At 39.2% G+C, this 25,191-nt stretch overlaps 1 protein-coding gene across 3 annotated transcripts in view; it reads left to right on the forward strand.

Moving 5' to 3' along the window:
• The window catches only part of mdga2a (MAM domain containing glycosylphosphatidylinositol anchor 2a), a 177,704-nt gene that overhangs the window by 43,245 nt on the left and 109,268 nt on the right, over window positions 1–25,191 (forward strand). For all 3 annotated transcript variants that reach the window (XM_077239772.1, XM_077239771.1, XM_077239770.1), the window contains exon 2: window positions 11,969–12,108. In XM_077239772.1, coding sequence (XP_077095887.1) covers window positions 11,969–12,108 — 140 coding nt within the window. The remainder of the gene's footprint in view (window positions 1–11,968; window positions 12,109–25,191) is intronic.

Genomic DNA, 25,191 nt, shown 5'->3' on the forward strand with positions numbered 1-25,191 from the left:
GTCTTGTTTTTTGTAGAAAATTAATAGTTTGATTCAACAACAAACCATTAAATTGATCAAAAGTGACAGTAAAGACTTTCATATAGTGTTAGAAAAAGATTTATTTTTTAAATAAATACTGTTCTATTCATCAAAGAATTCTGAAAAAAAAATGTATCATGGTTCTCACAAAACATTGATAACCAACAGCAAGGCTGCTTTTAAATCTTTTATACATACATACATACCCTCGGGGGAACCCCCACCGCCATTTTGAAGTGCGTTCACCTTCGTCAAGTGGACGAGGACAGACCCTTGACCCCTCGATTTTAAACGAAGAAGCGAGTCTTCTCAACATGTACACTTAAGTTTTGTATATATTAATATATTTATATTTAATATGTGTTTATATTGATTTTTTTTACATTCCAAACATACATACCAGCCTATAGAATGAATTTGTTATACACACCATTCTATAGGCTGGTATGTATAACAAATTCATGAGGGGAAAAAAACTGTAAATAATAAATCATCTCCACTGCGTATATTCCAAGGGATCAAGGGCTTAGTGCGTTCCATTTTAACACATTTTAAGGGCAACGTAAGCAATGACGTACAGCCGAGTGAATGAGACAGAGGGAAGTCATCAAGGGAAGGGCATACAAAATTGGACTTAAACACAGCCCTGATCAGCATATTAAAATTATTTCTCGAAGGATCATGTGACACTGAAGTGATCATGTGACACTGAAGACTATGAAATTAGAAAACGTCTATTTTAAATTGTAAAATTAAAAATTTGGCATGATATAATTCCCAGACCATTCTTAGGTATGAATACAATATGTTGTACCTAATCTTTAAATCGAATACTTGAATTTTAAAATGTGATTAATGTTATTTGACACTCAGACAATTCTTACATCCCAGTGCTAGATGTTGTATATAATAATAAAAAAAATGTTAAATAGCTTAACTTTGCGTGGTTTGTGATGGTTTATCAACATTTGATGACAAAATTAATTAAACCACTCTTTAGAAAGTGTCTGCATTTTGACACATTGCATTCAGACAAGACATTCTCATAATTGGTTTAGCCATCGTGAGTTTTGAAGTGAATTACCAAGTATGTGTTGAGTTCAGTGTGAGTTGAACTGGACAGAAGACTGCAGCTGTGCTGTCGGTATGAATTTACTTGTGTAGCCTACTTGCGTTTCATAAAGTTAAAGAAACACTGGCGTATGGATAGCACGAAAACTTTTTGCTTTGTTACGATTCATCCTTGGCTAGAAGTTATATCGGTTGTCTTTGTTTTTCCTCTTGGAAATATAAATACATAAAATGCAGCCCTTTATAATGATGGATGACACTCTGTGTACTTATTGTCAATTGAGCTTCATGGCCTTGGGTGGTGCCTCTGAGCTCCTCCACAATTAGCCATGTTCCCAGCATGATTAATATTAACCATTAGAAATAATCGGATATTTGAAATAGCACTGTCAATTCAGATGTGAATGTGTATATGGGCCTTTACAGAATTAGTGCCAGGCTAATGAAAAGTAATGACTCGTTTTGCAGTGCTTATTCAATCGAGCTCCTCTGCAAATGAAGGAGAAAGGAAATTCCATCAGCCCTCAGCCCGGCGGATTTGTCCTCCAGTGCTGCTCCTCTCTTCCATTATTAGTCATCAAAATGAGCGCATCATCAAACGACACACCCAAGACCTGGGTGCTAATTGTCTTCAATGCAACCCCGCTAGAGCGGTTAACTCAGGTTATCACTATATATTGACAAATGCACTGCGGGTTAGTCCTCTTCCGTGTTTCTCACATCCCCTCAGGCTGTAGAATGCTATGCATTGTATGAACAAGTGGGTTGCCAGGTTGGCTGGGGGTTAATCCTCACAGCTGGACAGCAGAGGGGATCGGGCAGCAGCAGTTGTCATAGCATGTGTATCAAAGTGATAAGCTCACTCCGCCCAATAGCTCGCTCCACCCAATAGGGCTATTATCCTCCTCTGCCTGTGTCTGATTAGAGTGATTGAGCAAAAGGAATCTTTTCTGTAAAAAAGGATTAATGTTTGCAAACAGAGGGTAATGGCTGGACTGGGACTAAAAATCTGCCCGTGCATTTTGGCCCAGACTGGCCCACTACATATAATCATAAACACAACCGATCTTTTCACGCCCCTGAATATGTATACTAACTCCTATTAAAACCACTAAAGCCATGTAATGAGGGAGTAGGAATGAGTTAGAGTTAATAGATGAAATAACTACTAATTGTAAAATACAATCGAACTACTCCTCAATGATGAATCCTAAAACAAGCTATAAGCTGCATTGGAATACCAATACCAGTCTTTGACAGGATTTTTGGTAAATCTGTGTTGGGTGGACCTCTGTCCCTTTAGGGGGATTCGGGGGATGGGATGGGATGGGATGGGATGGGATGGGATGGGATGGGATGGGATGGGATACCCCCCCCCTACGAAAAATGTGTGCTTTTTAATGTTAAATTCATCAATCTGGTGCACTTTGACAGTTAAAAATTAAGAGCTCCAACCCATAATCATCGGCAAATTGAACAAAGAAAAACTCAAAACTCTTTTAGCTGTGATATTGTGTCTGTCTGCATTACACTACTGCATAATAATAGTTATAATATTAATTCCATGACAGTGATAGCCATATATTGCAAAACAAATGCACTGAAAATTAGTTAATTTTTTCATAATTAGTTTTGTACTAATTTATATGCTTCAAAGAGATAAACACATGATTTTTTATTTTGGCGGAAAAACATGGTTTACAAACGCGTCTCTAGTAAAATGCGTAGTTGTCAACAATGCCGATGTGTAAATAATGCGTAACTGGGTAATGAGTTCCTCACTCATCGCCTCAGTGATCTTCTGAAAGTAGCCTAGTTCTGCTTACCACAGTTCTCTACACTCACTCATTCTCTCCTGATCCTCCTCAATATCCTCATCAGACACTTGAAGGGCCCGTTTCTTTTTTTCACGCTATTTCTCTGCACATTCCTTGCGTTTCATCTCCATCTCTGACTATTTTGACAGATACACACTGATACTGCACGCGCGCTCAGAGCCCAAAGGGGGAGGAGTTTAAATATGTGATTGGACCAGCCCAGTATTATTTTTTTTTTTTTAAAGAATGATCTGTATCGGCCCAAAAAGCACGTCGGCCCACCGGGAAAGTGCCCGGTATGCCCGATTGCCAGTCCAGCCCTGGGTCATGCTCTATTGCTGCACCCCACTGACATTTTTGACATTTAAACTTTATTCTTTTTTAAATCAACACATACGGTTTTGCAAATGCCAATGCTATTATATTACAATATATTATATTTAATATAATATAATATAATATATTTTATTTATTAAATTATATTAATTATTGACTATCCATCCATTCATCTTAATAAATATTACATTTATTATATATTTACTCTCAAAAAAACGAATACATTAATTTGTTAAAGGTTTGATAGACTGCCAATAAGTACTTTCTGGTTATTTGGTCATTATTATTTTTTTTTTTTAATGACTGAGAAATCAGTTTAATTGTTAAACAAACATTGAGAATATGTGCTGTTAAACTAAGCTAAAAAATCTGTAACCTGTGTTATTTGTTTTAAAATACATTACTTTCTTAAAAAAAAAATTGTGTAAATGTAATCATTTGACAGAATAGTTACTTTACCTGAAAGATGAAAGTATGTCCTTTATGTGCATTGTATCCGTATAGTGTTTTTTGTTCTTTTTCATCATGAATCCAATGCCAGACTTCTCAAATTATAAACAAATGTGTCTGCTGCACAGGAATAAAGAAGTCTTCGACAGCTTTATGCTTTTATGTCTGTTTCCATTATTGTTGGTAGCGGCAATTGAGAATGGCTTTCCATCAGTGTCCATTAGAGTGTTTATTCCCATAATAAATAAACTCTAAATTTGAATGTGTTCTGTAATACCATGTGAGATGTTCACTTTTGTAACGTGATCAGAACGCAAATGTAACTAGCAATTTTTATCAAACTACGGAGCAGGGCTGGTCTTGACACCTTTTTCTAGCCTTTATACAATATTTTATATATTTCTCAATATGTTTTTTATTCAGTTTGCTTTGGTATGGATTTGAATTTTTTTTCTAATCATTTCAAGCAAACAACTTAAAGTCAATAAATGATTATTCTAATGAAACACTCTTTATGAAACTTAATGGCCAAAGAAAAAGCACATTAATAATGCAAAAAATAATTGCAAATATATCATGAATATTTTGTGTATATTGCCAATCCAGTCCACTGAAACCTCCCACGTGTATCCATGTTAACTGTTATTTGTTGGAGACTCCACAGATTCAGTTTATTGATACCCGTTTTATGTATTATATAAGTGACTCGTCCATGTTGTACTCAATGGTTTTCTGGATGAATTAAAAATGAACATGAATCGATCATTTTTAAACTAAAGCGTTTCTTAATTGTATCAGACAGTGATCATAAATCCTTGTTCCTCTCAATGGGACTGCATACACATGAACAATTTTTGGTGGGGAAGCAGGCAGATATTACCATTGAAATCAAAGCTTGTTTGATTGGAAGGACATCCAAAAGCGCTTCAATTTCCCACGCAGGGTTGACTGCGATACAGAGCCAAACTTGAATCACCCTCCAGAGTGGATGAGGCAATCACACAGCATCCGGTTTGATTGATCTGGGCAGGAAACTCCAACACGCGGCCCATCGACTGCTTTCGGAGATACTAATAACATTCCAGGAAATTAAACTGAGAGTTCAGCCTTATTTATTTCATTGAATATGTACTCACATTCTCTAGACGGTGCTATACTTGACATGTAATGTGATGACAAGAGATTGGAGTGATTTGATTTTGTTGTGAATATGGATGCTATGGAAACATGATCTGATCTACGGGGCTTTTCATTTCCAGCTGTGGAAATCCACTGGACAGAATTAAAAAATGCTAATTGATTAATGACTAAAATGTCATGAGGGTTGGGCTAAAATATTCTGTTAGGTGAGTCATTCCATGACAGGTGCACAGTTTGAGTCATTTGAAGAAGCGCACTAAACAGAAATATTTATATACATTTTTATATTATATTAATTCAATTAATTATAGTATTTTTAGATTTTATTATATAATTTTTTTACGAATATTCATTCATGCAGTTCACAAATATATATTTTAATTGTATTAACACAAATGTTAAATGATAAAATACTGCATACTGTGCTGTATATATTACATTATACTAGATCACTTATATTTATATAACAACCTAGGTACAGAAGCATTCGGGCCCTCGTGGTCAGATTGCGTGACAGTTTCTTTCCCCAAGCCATCAGACTCTTCAACTCCATGTGACCGGCCTGACAACGACAATTGGAAACAGACCCGCTCAGAGGTGCAGCGCCTAACACGGGAGGCAAAACACCTCTACTGGGAAAGCATCTGCAGGCATGTAGAACATTGCTCCGCCACTGGTAATATTGGTGGTATGTACCAGGGGCTAAAGCAAGCTTTAGGTCCTCCTGTGAAGAAGTCCTCCCCTCTACGATCTTCAACAGGTGAAATACTCACAAACCTTGACGATCAGCTAAATCGCTGGGTGGAACACTACAGCTCACTGTATGCTGACCCTGTAACAGCTAGCGAAGCTGCTATAGTATCTGCTGTTCCACAACTCCCAATCATGCTCGACCTTGATAACAACATCACTCTCAATGAGGTTATAAAAACCATCAGCCTTCTGAAGAACAACAAAGCCCCTGGTGGGGATGGGCTTCCACCTGAAATCTTCTTAAGTGGTGGCAACACACTTGCCGTGGAACTCCATCACCTCTTTTCAACTTGCTGGAATGAAGGCACCATCCCAGACGAATTACGTAACGCTAACATAGTTACTCTGTATAAGAACAAAGGGGATCGCTGCGACTGCAACAACTACCGTGGCATAGCTCTTCTCTCCCAGCCTGGCAAGGTCTTAGCCCGCCTCATCCTCCCACGCGTACAGATTATTGCAAATAGGATACTCCCGGAGAGTCAATGCGGCTTCCGTCCTGGTCGATCAACCATAGACATGATTTTCTCAGTTCGTCAAATCCAAGAGAAATGCATTGAGCAAGGTCGGCCCCTGTATGCAGTCTTTGTCGATCTGACAAAGGCCTTTGACTATGTCAGCAGGTTCGGCCTCTTTACCATCCTCCGTCAACTGGGCTGTCCTCCCAAACTCTTGAAAATCATACAAGAATTTCATGTTCTTATGAAGGCAACAATACAGTCCGAGGGCTCTCGTTCTAAGGAATTTCCAATTTTCTGTGGTGTAAAGCAAGGTTGCGTTCTGGCTCCAACTCTCTTTGGTATATTCTTCTCCGCTGTCTTGCGCCGAGCTTTCCCTGTCCCATCTGGAGTGTTACTTCACACACGCAGCTCTGGCAATCTCTTCAACCTGGCAAGACTTCGTGCAAAAACAAAGATCAACCGCGTCCATATCCGGGAACTCCTATATGCAGATGATGCCGCCTTCCTTGCCAATTCTGAGACCGAGCTGCAGGCTATGTGCTCCTCCTTTGCTGTTGCTTGTGAGGAGTTTGGATTGAAGATCAGCCTGGGAAAAACAGTGGTCTTTGCCCAACCTGCTATGCTCTCACCCTCAATCACTATCAACAACAGCGTACTGACAAACGTTACAAAGTTCACTTATCTGGGTTCCACAGTCGACACCTCCAACAGTCTAGACTGCGAATTGGACATCCGAATTGGGAAAGCATCAACAACCTTCGGCAGGCTTAGCGAGAGAGTATGGAAGAACAATTCTCTGTCTCTCCACCTAAAAGTCCAAGTTTACGAGGCCTGTATTCTCAGCACTCTCCTGTACGGCAGTGAAACTTGGTGCACCTACCCGCAGACATGAACATCGTCTGAACACCTTTCACTTTCGCTGTCTGCGCTCAATTATAGGCATAACTTGGAAGGATCATGTTCCAAATTCGGTTATCCTTTCCACGACCAAGAGCACAGACCTCTACACTATGTTGCGCACCCGTCGCTTACGCTGGGCTGGCCACACTTACCGCATGGAAGAAAACCGGTTACCGAAAGCAATTTTGTATGGCGAAATTGCTGATGCCCCTCGCCCAGTCGGCCGGCCGAAGCTCCGCTACAAGGATGTCCTGAAGCGTGACCTTCAGTCGTTCGGCCTTCCAAGCGAAAACTGGGAAACGCTTGCTGGTGACCGAGCAATGTGGCACGCCTCCATAAGATCTGGTGTCAAAAGATCTTGCCAGCAGTACAAAGACTTCCTCGACAGTAGAAGACTGAAGCGCCATACCAATCGTCGTTCTCGACGCTAAAGGCCTGAATGAATGAATGAATGAATGGTCCTGGAGGAACGCGGAGAATCACATTATGAAATAAATGTTTTTCTCCAAAACACATTGGCCACAATTATTGGCACCCCTATATTTTTTTACGAGTAAAATATCTCTGAAGTATATTCCCATTAATGTTTACCTTTTTGTAGAACACCAGGGTGACTAGGAACATGAAACTGTCTAGCTATGACTTCTTGTTTCACAGGAGTTTAAATATGAGGAAACACAAAGGCCAAATTCCCTTTTTCATCCATCACAATGAGTAAAACCAAAGAATATAGTTCTGATGTGCATCAAAAGATTGTTGAGCATCACAAAATAGAAAGTAGCTTTAAGAAAATAGCTAAAGAATTGAAAATCCCCATTTTGACCATCAGGGCAATAACTAAGAAGTTACAATCAACTAATGATGTTATGAATCTGCCAGGAAGAGGACGTGTGTCTATATTGTCTAAATGCACGGTGAGGAGGAGAGTTTGAGTGGCCAGAGACTCTTCAAGGATCACAGATGGAGAATTGCAGAGATTACTTGAGTCTTGGGGTCAGAAAGCCTATTTAAAAAAGAAATCAAACAACCCCTACATCACCACATGTTGTTTGGGAGGGTTTCATGAAAAATCCTCCTCGCTCGTCCAAAAACAAACTCCAGCATATTCAGTTGTCAGAATGACTGGAACTTTAAATGGCACAGGGTTCTGTGGTCAGATGAAACTAAAAAAATAGCTTTTTGGCAGCAAACACGCTAGATGGGTTTGGTGCACACAAGGATAAAAAGTACCCCATGTGTACAATTTAATGTACCGTTGGATCTTTAATGTTGTGGGCATATTTTTCTGCTGGAGGTCCTGGACTTCTTGTTCAGATACATGACATCGTGGATTCTATCAAATATCAACAGATAAAAAATAAAAACCTAACGGCTTCTGCTAGAAATCTTATAATGGGCCATGTTTGGATCTTCCATCTGGACAACGATCCAAAACAAATATCAAAATCAACACAAAAATGTGTTACAGAGCACAAAATGAAGCTTCTGCCATGACCGTCCCAGTTCCCTGACCTGATGAGTTGAGTGAACTGAAGAGGAGAAGCACCAACATGGATCTGGGAATCTGCAGCATCTGGAGAGATTCTGTATGGAGGAATGGTCTCTGATCTCCTGTCAGGTGTTCTCCAAACTCATCAGACATTATAGGAGAAAACTCAGAGCTGTTATCTTAAAAAAAAGGAGATTGCAAAAAGTATTTAATAAAAGGGTTCCAATAATTGTGGCCAACGTGTTTTGGAGAAAAACATTTATTTCATAAAGTGATTTCCCCTCCACTTTCAATTATTTTACTTCAATTAAAGGTTAGATTTTTGGCAATATTTTGAATGAAAGATCAAAACGATGCAGATTTATTTTTTACAGCCAGTTTTGATCATATTTACCAGGGGTTCTATTAATTCTGACCATGACTGTATATGTGAGTTTTGACTTTCCTATTCCACAACACTTATGAGATATGGAGGGAGGAAGTGACATCATTTAGGTCTTCAGAGGAGGCAGCTTGGCAAGAATCTAACATTCAGAATTTGTTGTTTTTTTATAATTGACAGGATTCATAAAGAAAAACCTATTCACCCTGTCCAGAAATAAACAGAAAAAATATATTTATTTAATGTTGCCTCTATTTATAGAAATGTTGTCATATTGTTGACTCTTGAATGCTTTAGATCTGAGGATGTAGGGGTGTAACAATATATTGTGTCACAAAATATCGCAATACAAAAGTGCAACAATATGTATCGTGGATAGTGACAAACTGCATTGTGTATACTTCACCCTAAATGAAGATTACTGTGTGAGAAAAAAATTCAAATTTACAGAGTTTTAGTGTCAGTACTACATAAAACTACTATGATGTTGAATAAAATGTGTAATACTGCAATGGGGGAATATTTGTGGGTCCTGATAATGCCAAATGTCTTATGTTACCAGTAAAAAGTGGCCTACATTATTTTAAATATATCTAGTCAGTGACAGAGTGCAAGCATATTGGTCTAAAACAATTCTGTATTTTCAGAATCATGAATATTTTTATTCTGGTGTCACTATTGTCCTGTGCATTGGTTTAACAGCACCAACTCCACGCCTATTAATTTCCACCCCCAATGTAATAACAAATTTAGCATTTTAATCAACAGTACATTTTTTGTTAACCTTTTACCGTATGTCTTGGAGTATTGCAATAATATTATTTCATGAGTTTAGTTTTGTGATATGTATCGAATAATGAAATGAGGGTATCGTTACCGTAACCAACCAAAGCAGCAGACATTTTGGTTTGAAATATTCCACACCATCACAAGTTTAGATAGATAATGTTGACATTCTTATTTTTATTCATTTAGCTGGAAATAGCACAATGCAATGTATATTAAAAATAATTTCTAAGATGATTCAAGTAGGGTGTGCTAAACACATGTTAGGACATTGGTCTGGTGTGAAAATATGAGTGCATTTGTGTTGACACTTGAAAGATTAGCAAACAATGATATTCCCCGGCATGTTGAGATGCCTGAGATGAATATCTGTTTGTAATGCTTATGTCAAATAACGTTATCGTGTAACTCATATAGATAAGATAATCCACCTCTGCATATATGAGCGGTCTCCAGTCTGCAGGGAGAATCCAGATGTCATAGTGTAGACGTCAATGCTGCCTCTTTAATCAATAATAATCCAAAGACCACCTTCTTTGTGTCCCTTTGAGGCCTGTTCAGTGATGTCTGCTTCCTGAATTCTTGACGTCATGTGGAAGGACATTAGCACAGTCATATGGTGGGTTGTGAGATAGACACTGACTTTCTAAAAATAGATGGTGTGAAACTAGGACGGTGCAGAACAGGCAGCTGGCACGCTGGAAGAGAATGCTTTTCTGTATGTGTTTTTTTTATCCCCCCTTTTGTTTCATCTGGCATCCAGAAGGAAACCTTGCAACATAATGCATTTTGGCACAGTTTCCTGTCATTTCCTAAACTCTTTGCAGTAACCTGGTGAGAACTATTAGATCTCTGAGATGTCTTTTCCCAGGTGGTGTCAGTCCTGATAACTTCTGTGTGCTTGTTACGCCCCGTCAAGGCAAAAGGGTACAACATGAAAGACTCTGGAATGCAGTGAGTTTGGACAAACAATGATGAATTTATTGTCTTAGATTGGGACTCTAGATTCAGGAGCTGACTGGGCCAAAATAACAAACAAAACTTATTTTAAACTTAAACTTATTTTAAAATCTCAACACAAACTCTGCTCTATGCAATCAAACTCTCTCTGCTCTGAACACAAGATGACTCCATAGGAAGTGATGGCGTGCTTTTTAAAGTACTGTGCTCCAATCAGGCCTGCAGGAACAAATCAGAAGACATTCCTTGAAAGACACACACAGACAATCTCAAAACAACAGAAACATAACAAAACCATAGGGTCATAACAGTGCTCACTAGTGTTGGGGAACTTCTTTGAAACTGTATCGTTCCATATAAGCTAGTAACAAAAATTAGATAACTACATTGAGGCTATATGTTCATAACATAAAATTTAATTTAATTTAATTTATTTTGAATTTATTTAATTTATAATTTCATTAAATCATTCAATCAATCGACTCATTCATTAAAAGTCGGTTTAAAAATTTCTGACAAACAAATCTTATTATCATTTATTAAAATTTGCATGTCTTCAAATCAACAATAATCAGCTATAAGTAAAGTAAGAGTTTCAATAACGTCCTTGTGTCGTTTCTATTATTTATGGTCATCAGTCATTTTTTTACATGTGTCCCGCCCCTTTATCTCCTTGCTATGATTGAGATTGTCTTTGTTGCCCCCTTACATTCATTGTTACTTTCATTGGTACTTTTCATTTTGTTACTCCGTAAAACTGGTGCTCGCTCACTCACTCATTTAAAAATGCATTTTTATAAGAATTGAAGTGCCTTACAATTATTATTTTAAGCTTAGAGATACTGTGGTACTTATTCTGTGTCACTGTATTGAATCTTTACTATAATTCAGTTAACAATGGAAACCCTGAAGTGGCATCAATAAGAATATTTGAGTTGTTGTTAAAAAAATAGCATCCTTGAAGTGCTTGGTAAGTGGAGATTAGTGGAGGAAACATCATCAAGCAACCACACTGCAGTGCAGCGGAGCTCCGTTCTCCTGCTTACAGGGGAATCAATAATACAGGCACTTTTCCTCATCAGTCGCCTACGCATCTTCGAGATGTACTATTAGGTAATGCTTAGATGAGGGTATTTTTGTCTGTGAAATTGCTTGGAAATGCAAGTCCAAGATTTTTCTACATACAGAACAACTGGTGTAGTGCAAATTGCATCCGCTGGAGTATGGTGAATGATTGCAGTGCCTCACCTTGAATTTGATTTGGCTGAAAGCATCAGTCTCATGTGGCAGGGATTTTATTTCCCTCCATGACAGCTTTCTACAGTGAGGCTGGTTGATGATGCAACCTCAAATGATCCAGGAAACTGAACTATATCACTTTTTCATTTCTTCCCTAATGCAGCTCCCCCAAACGTTCGGATCATCCACTCCGGTCACGCATGCAACATTGAGGAGGAACGCTACACAGAGAGGGTGTACACCATCCGGGAGGGGGAGACTTTGGAGCTGACCTGTCTGGTGTCTGGGCATCCACGGCCACAGGTGAGGCTTGCGGTGTTTACTGACCTCTGTTGTTTTTCGATCATCAGCATGAGGCTGCTCAATGATGGGTATCATCGCAAGACTTCTAGTGGGTGAGATGGGATATTTGCACTAGATTAGAATTTGAAAATTTCATTCGCTGTGTCCGAAGCCGAATACTTCCCAACTAGTATACGACAAAACAGTACGCCAACAGAGTAGTCTGAAAACAAAAAAAATTAGACGATAAGTACCCAGATGACCTACTACTTCCGCAGAGAATCTGAAGTCATGTCAAGTCACCTTTATTTATATAGCTCTTTTTACAATACAGATTGTTTCAAAGCAGCTTTACAGTGATAACAGGAAAATAATGCAACAAAGTTTGTTTCAGTTGTACAGCAGATTCAGAAGAAAATAGCGTCATAGTCCAGCTTTAGTAAGGTCAGTGATGGTTAATTTTTGTTGTAAAAAAGTTTATATATATTTTTATATATAAGGCCGTTCTGGAGAAAACAGGGATGTCATCGTCATATAATGGTATAATCATATAATGGTGTCCAAGCAGGCAGATCAATAATATTGCTGAATATTAAGTGTCCTCAACTTAGCAAGCCAAAGGCAACAAAGGTCACTGTGGCAAGGAACCAAAACTCCATCAGGTGACAGTGCACATGTGATGGACTTTACTATCCCATGAGGCCACAGGAGAGGATTTATGAATGGAAGTGAAGCGATGCAACATGGTGGATGTAGTACATTTGAATTTCATTCATACCCATACAAAAATTTAATATATGGCCATATATGTACTTATATTTTAAATAGCATGACATATATCTATACATATATTTGACCTATCTGAGAACACAATATATGCCTGCAACATATATGAACATTTATGTGTCCAAACATGTGAAGAAAATATTTGAGTTCATCCATATATGATACCATATATCTGCATATATTACAGTATAGTATTGGTTTATCGCATATATGGACAACATTAAGTATAAATATGTGACATACATATTTGTTTCCCACATATTTAATAAATGTATGTAAACCTACAAGCATGTGATACTGATGCATTTTTAAAGCTGTGGCATATGGTTATGGTGAACATATGGATATATACATATATTCATCTTACATATATTTAATATTTATGTGCATATACGGAAAAATATATGGCACTTACATGAAAACGGCCATTTTTGCTATATTTTGAAATATGTTTCATATATGTCTATGTGTTTTATATTTATGAATTTTGCATATATTCTCATATAGGCAGCAGACATACATGGGCACTGATATTATATATGTAATTTACATATATTGACATATATTACATTTCTGTATGGGTACTGCCCACATTCATACCATATAGAATGTACTTTTGTAGTAGTCACGATGTAAGTTCAAATTCAAGTAGAACCTATTCAGACTACAGTATGCGATTTCAGATGCACCGATTATAAATCTTCATGTTTGGAAAATTACGAGTATTCATCTTATTCTGAATTAAAATAGAGGCAAGGAAGTGGATTTAAAAGGGTACCTCATAAATCTAAATAAGAAAAAAATAACTTCATAAAGTGTTCTACATTGATGAAAATGGTTGGAAATGGAAATAAATTTGAGTTACAAAACATCCTGTGGTTTTGAAAAACATAGTAGTAGAATTTGATACTCAGTAAACTGGTATATTTATAATAGAGCCTTGATATGATGACTGGCACTGAATTAAGAAAGCAGGGTAAGATGTGCCAGCCCGATCTCATGGCAATTCATACGAATTTTACGAGGTGGCTAATTCGTACGAATTCATACGACCTCACTCGTATGAATTAGTAAGATTTTTGATAAATCGTACATATTTTACGAGTTGCCCAATTCGTATGAATTTGTACGAATGACCTACCCCTGATCCCGCCCCTAAATTTACCCGTCAGGTGGGTTCAGACAAATCGTACAAATTCGTACGAGTGAGGTCGTACGAATTCATACGAATTAGCCACTTTTTAATCATTCGTACAAATTTGTACGAATTGGTCGTGAGATAGCGTTGGATGTGCCGCCTTCTAAATATAGAAGTCCATCACAAGTCCATCACATACAAGTCCACCACAAGTCCATCACATACAGCATCCTGCCAGAGAGGCACATGAGAAATTTTAAGAACTTTTTTTGCATGTCGAAGTACAAACATGATATATATTGTCAAAATATATATTTCTAACACAAGTTAATAAATTGCTTTTGTATAAAATTGTTTAAATTAGTTTATATTCATTAAATTTAGTTTAATTATATATGAAGAATTTCCAAAATGGTATCTTAGGGGTAAAGTGTGAAGCTTTGTATCCATATGCAAGAAATAATATTACAAATGCTAATACCCAAAATATTATGAATATTGAGTGTTTATGAAAATGTGAATAATTTGCAGTCAAATAGGACTTTAAAATGGGATTGTGTTTTAGAAAACTGCTTTTTCTCATTTATATTCATATTTTTATTTGAGATGTAAATTATTCAAGTGTTCCGCAATGATTCAATTTAGTCTTTGTGATGACGCAGCTTACCCCTAATGTGGGGCAGAATTTTGAAGTCATATTTCCTCTCGCCTATGTTACAGTTGCTATCTTCTCATCCTGAAATGTTTAATTGTAGGACAACCATTCGCCGCTACTCTCCTCTACCCTATATGTTACTCAGATATGAGCTAGTGACAAAATGGGCAGGAATTATGCTTTATTTGGTGCTACTGTGCATCCTAAATCAATGTTATGCTTCTTAGCTCAAGAGGACGCAGTATAATCCTGAATAATATGACATTTTGATTATCATAGGATAATAACAACATTCTGTGTTTCTACTTCATGCACTCCCTGTATGTATCATTCATCTGTTACGCTTCTGGACTTGCTGCAGTACTCTCCATTTCACCCTCACTCAAGTGGTCTTAATTCTCTCAACGCCCCACTCCTCGCCATATCTTGCAGAGGGCTTATCGGTCCCATGGCCTGTGTGCTGTTTAGATAGGCAGCACTCTACGCCTCTCATCTTGGTCTCACTGCTGCATTTTCAGTGGAGAGGAAGAGCAGTCCCACTGAGTTAGTGCAGAGGAAGAGACGGCCACGAGGGAAATCACTGAATCTGCACGACTGCAGAAGAGCTGAGTGATTCCCTGAGGAGCACTGTCAGACCTCAGAAAGCCAGTAAGAGTCGTAAAATCTAAATGTTTGCAAAAAAAAAATCCTCCTGGCGCTGCGGTGTCATAGTTTTGAGGTAAGCCTTCATTTTGCATTCTACACACAGTTTCTGTAAGGAGTTTGCATTTTTTTAGTGGTCCTGTGATTTTCTTTTCCTTACATCAGAGCCACGCCGTCCATTTTGTTCACTGCCCTGCAGCCAGGTTCCTAACCGGAGCAGAGGCATGAGAGATGAAGAGGGTGGGCAGTATGGGATGAGGTACACCTGAAGGTAATGGTGCCTCATCACCGCTGCCGTTAAGTGCTAAGTGCATCTCTCCTTCGGCGGTTTGCATGCACAATGGGGCCCTGGGACGCCGAGCCACTCGAGGAAGCTGCCACCCCATGTGCCCCAGACCTGGAGGGGAGCAAGAAAATCTATATTACCTGAAGAAATCTATCTGTTAACCTTCCCATTCATCTGTCAGATGATGCCATAGGACTCCCTGGAAGTATTGTAAACTGAAATCGGCTATATCAGTTCTGGAGACATTTTTTGTTTTTCTCTCTCGAGTTAGTCGTAAATAGCTGTAAACTAAATCGGGCATATATTATATATGTATGTGGTGAATCTCAACATTGTAAACTGATTCGAAGTAAAAAAATATTTTGCAAATCAGACAAAAAGACAAGGGAACACGACTGTGTACTTAAAACTGAAACCGATGGAGAAATATAAATATGGGAGTGGGCAGTTCTTTTGGTGCGATTTGCTTGTCGTGATTGGGTATCATGGGTAATGTAGTTTATCACATGATATTTCTTAAAATAAAAAAAGGCAGAAATGATGCATGTTGATGGCTTACATATACCGTCGATTAACAACCTCACAGTAGGTTTGTCTTTAAAGGTTTATCATTAATTGTTAAAAATCAATTATCTTATGGAGAAAGTAAATGGTATTTATACTTCCGGAACCCGACTGTTGCGTTTGGTTTGTTAGTTTTGTGTCCTACATACAACTTAAACAATATCAAATTCAACCAAAGTACAATTTATGGATCAATTTATGACTATAAATGATGTGTTTGATGACTAAAATTCAGGCAGTTTGTTATTTTAATTGTTTACGCAAGCACGTTTTGAGTTGTGTTGTTTCATGCAGAGGACTTTTTTTTTTTTATGGCTGTGAAAACCCTAATGCATTTTGAATGTGCTGTCCTGCATTTGCCTCCCAGTCTTCATTGTAGAAAGATAGGAAGATTTTTGCTGGCAGCCTCATTTTGAATAAATGAACTTGTGCCACTTCTCATCTTATCTCTGACTTTTGCTGACTCCCTTACCTTGAGTGTAAATAAGGAAAGATTTTTAATGAATTATCTACTTTTTTCCACTTTAAAGCAGTCTTGCCATCTCTGCTTTTGGGACAGTAAACATGAAATATGACTTTCTGGACCTATCCTATCACGTAATGCAGTAGGCTGTCGGAAATGTACTACAGGAACATTTATTATCTAAAATTTAAACTGGGTACTGGCACAGCTCAGTTCTGTGAGACAGTACAAACAAAACATCATACAGTTTTGTTATGAAAAGGATGAAGTGTCGAAGACCACCATGTGTAATTGTTAGAAACTAAATTTTTAACATCACAAATTTTAACTTTTTTATAATTGTCCCAGTCAAGTGAGTATATACATAATATGCTACCAATAGTTCAAGTTTAGCCGGAGATCTTTAGCCCCTGCTGTTTGATGCCGTAACTTAACCATCTGGTCCTATAAACGTCTTTCTCTGTTGACGTCCATTCAGAATTATTCCCAGCAGCATATTCTGTCAGATTTTACTTTTTTTTTATTTGATTGTTTCCCAAGACATTTCACAAGATATCCTGTCTTGTCATTTTGTATACATTTAAAGCTGCATTTGTGTATTGTTACATGGATATTTCACCATACAAATAATTGACAGTACTTTTTTGTTTTGTTTTATTAAATTTTATTGTATTTAATTTTTTTATTTTATATTTAATTTAAACTTTGAAGCAGGACCAACCAGTGAATTGACCAAATATGAGTCAAAATGACACACAACTAGATATATGACAAACAATATATACTGGTTTTGTCCATAGTCTTGCACTGCGAATTGTGACCAGACACAGTGCGCTGTGTGTCCTAATTACCACAGTTTTATTCATGGCTCTATTCCAGAATTTTACTTTTAGTCAAATTAGCACCAGGGTCATCTTAGATGGATTTCTTACCATGCAGCAAAGCATATTAATCAGTAATTAACGCAAAACCTCAAAATATCCCTGTCTAAGGTTTCACCAACTCTTTGTTTCACCTCTTCCATTACTGAACCAGTTCCCATAGATCCCACAGACAGTGAGTGGGCCAGAGAAAGATACACCCAGGGCTGCTTTATGATAGACTGAGGGGGCTGGAGGCTATATATAGCTCTTTTTTATGGGCACATTCTGTCTGCATTTGACACTGGGCCCGTCGTCACAGAACTCCCATCAGTGTTCTGGCTCAGGCGCTCCGTGGCACTGATCCACTTAATGCTGGCAGGGGAAGAAATCTCAGACTTGACAAATTTATGAGGATGAACGAATAATGTTTGCACTTAAAAAAAAAAGAGTACCTTGATTTTTCATAGTTACTATTTTGTGTTTTATATACACTTATTTTATGACAGTACCAAATACTTTATAGAGATTATTTATAGAATATTCTGTCACCATTTACTCACCCTTATGCCATTTTCCTTTCTTTTGCGGAACAAAAAATAAGATATTTGATGAATGTGAAAGTCATTGTCCATCAGTTTCAAGCTCCATAAAGGCAGCATGAAAGAGCTCCATACATGAGGTTTGTTATTATTGATGTGTCACAATATTGTTTATCTTGATTTGATTTGCTAGTGAATATCCACTTATAGGTTTTCATCATAAAGTAACTGGACCACCTCAGAAGATTGGAGTTGCATGGATTAAGTGTACACTTAAACTTACACTTGGACCCCTTTGAATTTCAGTTTATGGATAAAATCAAAATATTTTTCAAAATACCTTTTTTGTGTGTAAAACATTTTCTTTCTTTTTTATCCATATATTGAACATCAATGGGGTCCAAAACAAATATATTGGACATTGACTTGTATGGACAAAACAACAGAATACAGAGAGTCACACAGGTTTGGAACGACATTAGGGTGAGTTATTGAGGACAGATATTTTATTTAGAGGTGAACTAGCCCTTTAAAAGGAAATCCTGAGTTACAATAACTGTAATTTGTAAATTTCCTTTCCTTCCTTTACTCGGAAACAATATTTTCCTTTCTATTATATGGCATGGGTTCTGGAGGACTGTCATTTCCACTGTTTTATGACTATTTATGGAGGCACTTTGGTTATGAAGACAGTGGGCTGCTGTCAATTTGTTTTCGCGTTCTACCCCAACATATCGCTTGAGTCATGCTCTCTACTAACACAGAAATAAATAATAAAAGGTTTTTGATTTATGTGCCACTTTTTTATTTCATTCATTCACAAAGTTGCACATTTTTACATAAAATGAAGGAAGTTAAAGTACAATAAGCCTTAAGGATTTGACTGGGTCATCTTTTCTTACGTGTTGTACTGAATTGCTGCCACATAATGCAGAAGAATTATTCAATTTCACTTTGTCCCAGCTCTGAAAGTAGAAATTCCTATTTGTGTGCTGTCAGCTATAGCCCACCTCAATGCATGCAGACGTACAGGGCTAAGCACTTTTCTTTAGCTGCCTTATTTCCTGTTTGAGCTCACAAAGAAAGCAGGCGTATCTAAGCCCCACGAGTTCCAATATGACGTTATTCCTAACCAACATCCAATACGTGTGTAAACAAATCTGCCCACCCTCCATCCTCAGCAAAGCATGAAATGGATTTCATTCTGGCACTTCCAAAGGTTATGACTCTGTTGGGCTTCAAACCGTTGTTTTATTTATTTTTTCTTCATAGACCTTCACGAAAGGAAAACCAAGGACTACGCTCTTAAAAATAAAGATTCTTTATTGCCACCCAAGGGTCTTTGTAACACCTTTCCACTGCAAAAAAAAGGTTATTTATATTTGAAACAGGTTCTATAGATAATTAAAACATTCTTCACAGTAATAAAAAAAAATGGTTCTTTAAGAGCTGTTCACTGAAAGGTTCTTTGGTGAACGAGAAATGATTCTTCTATGGCATCACTGTGAAACCCCTCCTTTGGAATCTTAATTTTTAAGAGTGTAGGCGAAGCAGTGCGTAGTCTTTTAAAATTGCAGAGCTGAAAATGCTTTCAATTAGTAAGAGCGGGGCTAATAGTTGGGGTGAAGAAGAAGTTGCTACTTGCAAGAGGAAGGCGGAGCTTTGATCTTTGTTGCTGGACTCAAGCTGAGTTGCTCCCGCCTCTGAGGTTCTTGAGCAGCAGGGATGATAAAGGGAGGTTCTGTTGTAATGTAGGTCATCTACACAGTAAGTCTCACTCAGGACTCGGTAAGGCCAAGCCAGGCCTGAATGGCCAATTTGCTCCACTTGTCTGGCTGGTTGGCAGATAGAGTGTACACAGAGGGAGCTACAGGCCTGCCTCTCTCTCTCTCTCTCTCTCTCTCTCTCTCTCTCTCTCTCTCTCTCTCTCTCTCTCTCTCTCTCTCTCTCTCTCTCTCTCTCTCTCTCTCTCTCTCTCTCTCTCTCTCTCTCTCTCTCTCTCTCTCTCTCTCTCTCTCTCTCTCTCTCTCTCTCTCCACGGCTGAGCTCCATGTGCTGCATTCTTTCCCTCACCTCGTGTGGGTGTTGATGTCAAAATTGTAAGCTAATTGCAATTTAAGATGTACACAAATTTTGTTTCTTTGTTTACCACAAAAATGTTATATTGCGATGCTATATTTTAATGAGGCAATTAAATAAGACAATAATAGGGTCACGTTGTTTTAAAAATTGCCATTTATGTACTGTATAGTAAATGTATTGTTTTGATAGTCTGTAGTTCTATTCAGGCTGTAAATATATCCCATTATGGAACATGATATAATTTCAACATTTACTATTAGTAGACAGTGATTTAACCTGGGTGTACTGGGATGAATGTCCTGCTGTTTACAGACACGCTTTAGCTTCGTGTTATAATTTAAAAATCAATTTTGAATTGACGAGTTTACAAGAATGAATAGATTAAAGAAAAAAAAGACTTAAACATTTTGTTTTACAGACATTCTGCTGAGAAATAATTACCATCCAAATACCGCTTATGTCATGTATTGTATTTGCTCATTTCCAAGTCAGAATTTAAACGTAAACAGTAGCATCACAGTTAGTAATGTTCTAAAGTAATTTAAACAATTTCAGTCACACATTTAGTTCCTATTTTTCATTAAACTCATTACACAGTAATAGGATGGAACAAACCACCACTCTGTATGTTGCAGGGGGACGCAACTCTTCTACTTTGTTCTGAACTATTTTCATTCATGAAATAGAGCAAGAAACAGTAAAAATGGACAATACTGTGTTTAGAATTATTTGAAATTAATATAAATTAGTAACTTATTGTTTATTAAACTATTGTATTAAGTAGAATCTTACATTTGCAATCATGCTGAAAACACAAAATCTTATGTGGGGAAAATTCATATCTTGAATTTTGCTGGCATTTATATGAATTTTGGTGCCATTTTTGACCCAGCACAACGTATTTTTTACACCAGCACCAGACTCGCTTGTTGTTAAGCTTAATGTAGGGCTATTGCCTATAGTTATGCTGTCTCTATGTAGATATTTTAATAGTAGTATAATTTAACAGCAGTGACATAAAAATGCTGAAGCAGAGGGTAAAAACTATCATTACCTGGCTGTTACCAGTGAATGCTGGTGAGTGGGACGTGAATTCTGCTCCGCTCGATTTGCCCAAGTATGTCCGACTGTGTCAAGCAGAACTACAAACCACGCCCCCTACCTCAAGTTACGGCCCCTACAATGCCATTCGGGATGTTATCAGAGCCTCTCCCTCTGAAATCGCCGATGTCCTGACTAGTACTGCTCTTCTTTTACTTCACTTTCCTCGTTTCCAAATGTAGAAGTGATGGGGGACTGAAAGTGCTAAATTTTCATAACACTATAAATGTGTTTAAAATAAATTAGATTAGAAGATTTGTATTCATCATTATATCTTTAATAACATCGGAGGCTTCACTATTATCTTAAAATGTAATTATCATGTATAATAAACTCCCGGTTAAACTTTCTAATTTTCATCAGCAGGCTCTTCTTGCAAGGAAATTGTGTTACATCCACAATTTCTCACCACACAAAACTCCTATGTGGAATAATATGGATATTACTGTTAGGAACAAATCTCTCTTTTTTCCAATTGGTTTAATAGAGGATTAAATTATATCCTTTCTGTATTTTATGAACGCTTCATGACTGTCCATGACTTCCATATTCCTTTTAAAGAATATAATACTGTGCTTAAAGCTATACCTTAAGAGCCATATATTATACAACCAGAAAGATACAAAGGAAGTCTGCTTTGTTATTGGATGGTATTAGCATTAGCAATTATATCCGCCATATGTTTCAGAAAAGAGACCAAATTTGCCCTAGAGGTGGATCCCATTGGGCTAGCTTAATTGGCAAAATCAACTGGAGAAGAGCATGGTTGTTGCCCCATTAATATTTTATTCCTAACTAGACCAAAGAAGTTCACTTTAAAATATTCCATAAGATATTCCCTGTTAATTCAACAGTGTCCAAATATGTTGATATTCCTAGTACTTGTATGTTTTGTGGTCACAAAGATGAATTTATTAATTTATTTATTATTTATGAATTTATCATAAATTTATGATTATGACACTTATTCAATTCTTGTAAATTGGTTCAGAAGTTTTGGTCTAGCATATATTTTATTTAAATAAAACAACTTAGGTTACGAGTGTAACCTATGTTCCCTGAGAACAGGGAACGAGACAATACGTCATCGACGTTATGGGGAAACGCCTCAGACGTGACAGGTGTCTGAAATCACTATCAAATCACGTCAATCATATTGACCAGCGACAGCCCGTGAATCATTAGCGTGAATGATTAACGTGTGACCTGGAAGTATATAAGGGCGCCTTGCAAACATGAAAAATCACCTTATCGTCTGAAGGGACTGTACGGTAGGCAAGCCCCGAGGCATGGCAGGGAGACATATTGTCTCGTTCCCTGTTCTCAGGGAACATAGGTTACAGTCGTAACCTGAGACGTTCCCTTTCGAAGGGAACTCAACAATATGTCATCGTCGTTATGGGGAACGAAATGCCAACGCCGCCATGCTAAGGGGAGTGCATGTCAAGTGGCAGTGACAACTGTCAGAACCAGCAACTTCAAATGAAACTCTAGAACCACTCACCCTCAGGTCACACTGGGCTGTCAGTGACAGCATTCTCTACGGTCATAGCCCAAGCTACAGCCTCACAGGAAAAACCTTCATAAACATGGTTAAATGAAAGGCCTACCTGGGCCGGCTCCGGGCCTGGAACCACAGCTTCCAATTAGAAGGGGTCCCTTCTAGGGAATGTGGCCTGCCAATCAAGGAGGCCTGCTAAGGCCTACTACTCAGTAGTGCAGCCTTCGTTGGCAGATAAGCTGTTCACACAGCGCCTACAGCATCCTGATGCCTAATCACATTGCCCATGGCAGTGTACTCTGCAAGAAAGCTACCCTTAAACCCTTAAACCAAGGGGAGTACAACATACACCACTCTGCCTCAATGGAGGCCCCAGATAGTCAGAGGCCTACCATCTATGCATGGGCGTCAGCTCAGGGTAATGCTCTTGCTTCAGGGGAGCGTACTTCGACCAAAGAAGAAGTGAAGGCTTACTTCGTACTCAACCCGAGCCATAGTGGTGCGAGGTAGGATAAAACAGAACTGGGAGTGAAGTGCTCAGACCTAGCCTGTATCACAGGGGAACACTCACACCTCGCCCTGAAGTTACAGCAGAGCAACCCAGTGCTCAAGTCGTGGCTCAGCGAGGTGAGTGAAGCCTATACTGGCGGCCTGAATCCGTAGGCCAGTTCTGCACGGCAGAACTAACTCCATAGCAGAACTCCACTCCACTCCACAGCAGAACTCCATACAAAGGGCTGCAGAATCGCACAGCCTAATGAAAACCCAAAAAGAGCTCAAAGGGCGAAATACTCAGAGAAGTCAAAACGGTCCCATGGGCCGGACATAAGATCTATCTGAAGCTCTAGCATCACTCAACACTCTAAGTAAAAACTTCTGAAAGAGAGAGACCAACTACTCTACCCTGAGATGGCTAGCAGCCCGAAGGCTAACACAGTTACCGTTCTGGCCACCTAACGGGGAACTTCAGGGCCCTAATAATCCAATAAGTTCTCTTACCTTATTATCTTGACATGACCCCATAACTCTATACAGGGAACGCGGCCTGTAAAGAGAGACATTTTATTTTTTAAACACAAAAAATACCCTTCAAAAGACCAGTCAGCTCACCTGCGGCGTGCGAAGTAAAGACCCGCCAGATAGTTATTTTAAGAACCTGGGATCCGCCACTTTACATGCCCGAAAGGCACTAACCAAACCTAGTCGGGCCGTCAGAACATAGTTCTCATCATAGGCCCATCCCCAGGCCTGATGTAATGAACGCCTGGGGGTCAGGAGAGAGGAGAGGGCAGATTTCTTGACCCTCCGGGGAGGTTATCAATCACCGACGCTGTGTGCGTTTGTGCTGGATAACCTCCCTCAAATCTCTCCTGTTGCAGGAGTCACGCCTCCTCTGCGACCTGCTCCTCGAGAGAGGGGGTGCATGAGAGGCGACAATGTCTCGCTGGCCCTGCCTACGGTCCTCAGACCGTGAAGGACCAGGCCCTCCCGCTTGCTGGGGTACGGACACGGATCTCAGCGGTATACAGGTTTTGAATGCTGCTGAGCGCGCCTTTGCCTCCCTGAAGTTCCCCACCACCACTTCTACGGAGGTGCCGAAGAGTTCGGAAGGCGAAACCGGCGAATCGAGGAGAAAGGCTTTCTCTTTCTCCCCGATGCCGGCTAGATTTAACCACAGATGCCTCTCCGTGGCCACCATCGCCACCATCGACCGTCCGATCGTGGCAGCGGGTTGCTTGGTAGCCCGGAGAGCCAGATCTGTGGTGCGGCGCAGCTCAGCCACCGCCTCAGGGGACATCCCTGCCCCCTGGTCGAGATCCCCCAGCAGGTGGCCTGGTATGCCTGTAATACCGCCATGGTGTGCAGTGCAGCACCGGCCTGACCAGCTGCCGTGTAGGCTCTGCCATTCAAACGAGCCGTTATTTTTAGCGGTTTGGATGGCAGGTTTGGAGCTTTCAGTGTCGCTGCCCGCCCAGACACGACATAGTTCGCGAACGTCTCGTCAATGGGCGGCATCGACACGTACCCATGCTCTCCAATCCCCTCAACATCAGCGAAACTGGCTCGCTGATGTCAGTGGATACGAGTAGAGTATGGGTTCTTTCATGCCCTCTCAATCTCCGTATGGAGATCAGGAAGGAATGGAAGGCTCACCTGAGCCGGTGGTGTATGGCCAGGGAGAAACCGATCGTCGAGCCTACCACGAGCGGTCTCTTCTCTAGCGCGCCGCCATGGCAACTGCAGCCTGACGGCAGTGCGCTCCATAACATCCACCAACTCTGCATACACGGGGCAGGATGGCTGAGGGGGTTCAGGATCTACCTGATCATAAACCTCCTCAGCCATCTCCTGCGCGTCCTGAAGAGCATCAACTGCAGGTACAGTCGGTGAGTAATCTTCCCCATCGACCTGCAGTTCGCCCTCGTCAGCCGTCGAGTCACCTGAGAGGTTTACAGCCCTCTCGAGGCGATCGACGAGCTCCAT

The sequence above is a fragment of the Siphateles boraxobius genome, unplaced genomic scaffold (assembly GCF_051911475.1).
Source record: "Siphateles boraxobius isolate OS27281-9 unplaced genomic scaffold, OSU_SipBor_1 22, whole genome shotgun sequence".
Lineage (NCBI taxonomy): Eukaryota > Metazoa > Chordata > Actinopteri > Cypriniformes > Leuciscidae > Siphateles > Siphateles boraxobius.